Source organism: Megalobrama amblycephala, linkage group LG13 (genome assembly GCF_018812025.1).
Source record: "Megalobrama amblycephala isolate DHTTF-2021 linkage group LG13, ASM1881202v1, whole genome shotgun sequence".
NCBI lineage: Eukaryota > Metazoa > Chordata > Actinopteri > Cypriniformes > Xenocyprididae > Megalobrama > Megalobrama amblycephala.
In genome coordinates this window covers 13070565-13075360 of record NC_063056.1, presented here as the reverse complement: position 1 = coordinate 13075360, position 4796 = coordinate 13070565, and the positions used below count along the sequence as shown (strand labels likewise).

At 31.0% G+C, this 4796-nt stretch overlaps 1 protein-coding gene across 1 annotated transcript; it reads left to right on the top strand.

The window, feature by feature from the left end:
• The first annotated feature begins 375 nt into the window (after positions 1 to 375).
• On the top strand, positions 376 to 2033 carry LOC125244156 (zymogen granule membrane protein 16-like). The gene is made up of 4 exons (XM_048154172.1): positions 376 to 488; positions 710 to 800; positions 1054 to 1198; positions 1425 to 2033. The coding sequence occupies exons 2-4, from the start codon at positions 746 to 748 to the stop codon at positions 1747 to 1749; spliced, it is 525 nt and encodes a 174-aa protein (XP_048010129.1). The 5' UTR covers positions 376 to 488; positions 710 to 745; the 3' UTR covers positions 1750 to 2033.
• The last annotated feature ends 2763 nt before the right edge of the window (positions 2034 to 4796 follow it).

The window sequence follows — 4796 nt, the reverse complement described above, 5'->3', positions numbered from 1 at the left end:
CTCCAGTTCAAAGGTTACCTATATTATGTTTCTTGGGTTTTCTACTCCTTGAGTAGTAAAGAAATGACCTCTCAAGATGCTGACTGTGTATTACATCTTGTACCTATATATAATATATAATTTGATATGTTCTGGGTTTTCAATGGCCTTCAAAAGTTTGTAATGATCAGTTGTTTAAACATTTTTAAGAAAACTAAAAATATTTTTACTGGAAAAGGTTTAGTGATGTCAATAATCTTTTAAATTACTTAAAACTTGTATTGAAAATTTTATGACATCATATATATATTTTTAGAAATAAGAAATATGTGTTCCAGAAATGTGTCACGTGACTAACGATCAACAACAAGGAAATTCCTTCTTTAAAAATACTGTCATAAAGCATGAAAGAATCTCAAAAAGAAGAGGCTGGACCAGCAAGAGAGTATATAAATGAAGGTTTGGCTAGCCATCTTCCTCAAGGAACACACACTCAGGCTTAACTACGGGTAATGGCATCAATTAACACTACATCATGAAAAATTTGTTTTAAATGATTTCAGTTATCTATGTTTATTTTATTGATTTTTTTTTATGTGTGTGGATACAGTAAGAATTAGAAATATGTTTGTTTTTAAATTATAATTCAGTGTAATTTGATGTCTTAAACTATTTCTATCTAAAACATTCACAGTTTAATAACTCAACACTTGTGTTTGGTTTGATCTAGATTCTCAGAGTGCAGTGAACAGCTAAGCATTCCAAAATGCTGCATTATTTTGTGGTATTCTCTTGCCTTTATGCCATGAGCATGACCATGCGTGAGTATCATTAACTGTCCAACTTAACAAAAGAAATTAAATAAATAAATCTATGTTGATTATGCATCAAGTGTTAGAATTAGGCATTAGAATCACTTTTAAAAGTAGAATAACAATAAAATGCCAAGTTTCATCCTGTATAACTAAAACAGTCAAAATAAAGGTTTCAATTAGAACCATAAAAAGTGTTTTAGTGATCACTGAGAAACAAAGTTTTACATTAGAGACTTATAGCTGTTAATTACCTTTTCAGCTTTACCTGTTTATTACTCGTACTCCCCTGCTGCGGGGGAAGGCAGTGGAACTGAATTTTCCACCGCATATGAGGGTCGCATCACTGGAGTCAGAGTTTATGAATATCCCTACTATGGATACTACTACAACAACTACCTCAATGGGTAAGTTTTGCCAAGCACTGCTAGATAGTTACACATTAGGCAACTTTAAGAACCTGATCTGTCAGAATTATTGGACTGGTTGCCTGCACGTAAATCCATTTTGCAACAAATTATACACTTCATAGCATTTTCAAAATTCTGTTTTTTCTGCACTGAATTTATGTTATATGGTATTTTGCTGTGAATTGTTTTAACAATAATGGCACATACCGTATCTGTTTAATAGGCTCCAGTTGCAATATGACGGTAACTGGACAGCACTGGTTGGCATGAACGGTTATGGCAATCAAAGGGAGATGACACTCTTCGACAACGAATATTTTGTTCAAGTCTCTGGAAAGTATTACTCTGGTTACATCTCTGAGCTTATGTTTGTCACTAATGAGGGGCGCTCTTTCAAAGTGGGGCAGCCAACTGGACTTTCATTTAACTTCTACCCAACCCATGATGGAAGTGAACTACGTTTCCTCAGCGGTCGACAGAATGGATTTGCCCTGACCTCCATTGGGGCTCACTGGGCTGTGTTTAACAACAATTCGACTGCATCATAAAGACAGAAATGTCTCTCTGGCTAAGAATTGTGTGTTTATTTGGGGAAAATGCAAGTTAATAAGTAACCTAATATTTTAGTAATATACCTAGTAATATTTTGATTATTGATTTTGATTAAGGGCTTCTCCTTTAACACAATAATTCCTAAAGGCTTTCAATGATTATTAAACTATTAGGCTTGATTTTACTATTAAAGTTGATTTTTTGTATTAAAATTTATCAAAACAAATGTTATACTTTGTTTCATTATATGAGGATCACAATAAAACTGACTTAAAATGTTTACCATGCCTTCATTTATTTTTGTTACTTTTAAATGTATTTTATGTATAGGTTTTATTGTTTACCCTTGATCTAGACTTTCAATAAAACTTTACAAAATTCATATTATTACATATTTATTATGATAATCTAAATTAAGTAAAAACTAAACATCAATCATTGTGCCATCATTTCCTCCACAGAAACTTTTTTGTTCCTAATAATGTTCATGAGATCATGTAAAATGTTAAGATGCTATATAAAAAAAATAGAACAGAACATAGTTAAACTTGGTTATTATTATTATTTTTTTTTTTACTGTGCATAATTTTCACTCAAGCTGTAAAAAGTGTAAAAATATATTTTAATTGTTTAATTTGGATACATAAAATGGCTGCTATAAAATAATTAGCAACACTTTACTAAAAGGTTTTTAACATTAGTTAGCATGAAGTAAGAATGAACAATGCTTCTACAGCATTTAATAATCTTAGTTAGTCAATTTCATCATTTACTAATACATTTTTAAAATCACAAGTTGTATTTGTTCACATTAGTTGTACTGTGAGCTAACATGACCAAACAATGAACAGCTGTATTTGTATTAACATTAACAAACATTAATAAAAACTGTTACAAATGTATTGTTCGTTGTTAGTGCATGTTAGTTATTACATTTACAAAAATGGTTAAAAAGTAATTTCCAACACATTCTAAACACAGTGCATCATTTGAGGTGTTGTGGACACTGTGGTGTGAATTTTTTTTAGAAAGAAAAAAAAAATAGACAAAAGTAACATAAATCTATGTCCACTGTTGCCATTTTTATTATATAACATAAAAAAAGAGTATGAAAGTGTATTTTAAGATAATTTACTTTCATTGTAAACACTGAACAATCCCAGCAGTCCCAGACAGGTACGTCAATGTGTTCCCTATAACATTTTTGTTGTGGTCTGTGCCAGTCCCGGCGCCAGGACAAATGATTTGGGGGGTATTATTTTGCGTTAAAAAATATTATTAATAAATTATTAATAATAAATAATATATATTTTTAATAATTTACTTGATTTTATGTCTCAAATCCCAGTCAATTATTCACTGCAGAAAGTGAAACTAAAAACAAAAGCGAAGAGAGCTCTACTTCAACATGTTCTGATAACAGACCTTCGCTGGGCCTGGTATGTGCTATTTGCAGCGCGTTTGTCTATTTGTTGTGGACTTTTACAGCGCGTTTGTCTATTTGTTGTGGACTTTTGCAGGGCGTTTGTCTATTTGTTGTGGACTTTTACAACACGTTTGTCTATTTGTTGTGGACTTTTGCAGCGTGTTTGTCTATTTGCATGTGTTGTGGACTTTTGCAGCGCATGTGTTGTCAAACTGATGAAGATATTTTCTTTATTTGCTGGTGTTTTTTCTGTTTGCATGTGTTTTCTTAATTTGCAGCACGTTGAGCTCTCTCTGCCACCGTAGAAGGGGAAAAAAATACATTTGGACAATCTTATAGAAACAATCATTATTATTTAAATCAGGGGTGTTAAACAGTTTTGCAGATTTTGGCTCCAACAGTAATTTAACACACATGAACCAGTTAATCAAGGCTTTCAGCGCAACAATAAACTCTGAAGGAATGTGGCCATCCAAAGAGTTTGACACTCTTGATTTAAATCTTATCCTTGGATATGTAGGGTGAAATGTCTTTACTTAACCAGTGTTAAGAACAGTGTTGACTTGAATTTCTGATAAGCTAGAATGAGATAAAATCAAGGTTAGGGTTGTATGATTTGTATGACAGTTCCTCCTTCCCAGGTGAAAAAAAAAAGTACAGTAAAATACACTTTATTTTAGTACACTTAGTACACTTCCATAATGTACTTAAAGTGCTCTATTTACGTGCACTTATTTTCTACTTAATATACTAAAAGCTCTTCTTTAGTACTTCTTTAGATAATCTTAAGAACATCTAAGTGTACTCAACTGTGCTATTTTGAGACACCATGAATTTGAACTAAATATGCTTTTAACACACTCTCTCTGTATTAAAAAAAAAAAATGTATTTAGTAATCTCTTGTACCCATCTTGAACCCATCTTTCATACACTTTTAAATGTACTCATCAGACATAGGAAATACACTTAAGAATTATTTAAAATATAAGAATAATATATACAAAATGTATTCATAATGTGGTATGCATACATTATAATTACATTATGTGTATATTCATTATATGTTAATCTTATATTTGAAATACATCATAAGTCTATTTTCTATGTCTGTTAAGTATATTTAAAAGTGTATGATAGATGGGTTCAAGTATACAACAAGTGGTAACTAAATACATTTTTTTAATACAGAGATAGTATGTTAAAAGCACATTTTAGTTCAAATTCATGGTGTCTCAAAATAGCACAGTTGAGTACACTTATATGTTCTTAAGATTATCTAAAGTACTAAAGAAGAGCTTTTAGTATATTAAGTAGAAAATAAGTGCACGAAAATAGAGCACTTTAAGTACATTATGGAAGTGTACTAAAAAAGTGTATTTTACTGCACTAAATATATTTAAATTGTGCTTTGTGGACACACTTAATATATTAAAAAATTATACTATAAGTGCATATTAAATGTATTATTTTGAAACAACTTGAAGTATAATAAACATATTTCAAGATTTACTTAAAGGGGCTCTATGTAATGATGATACCCAGTGTTCAAAATAAGAACTGCAGTCCAAATTCAAAATATTGTTTGGCCCGCCCCCTCGTTCAAAGACGCGGGTTGC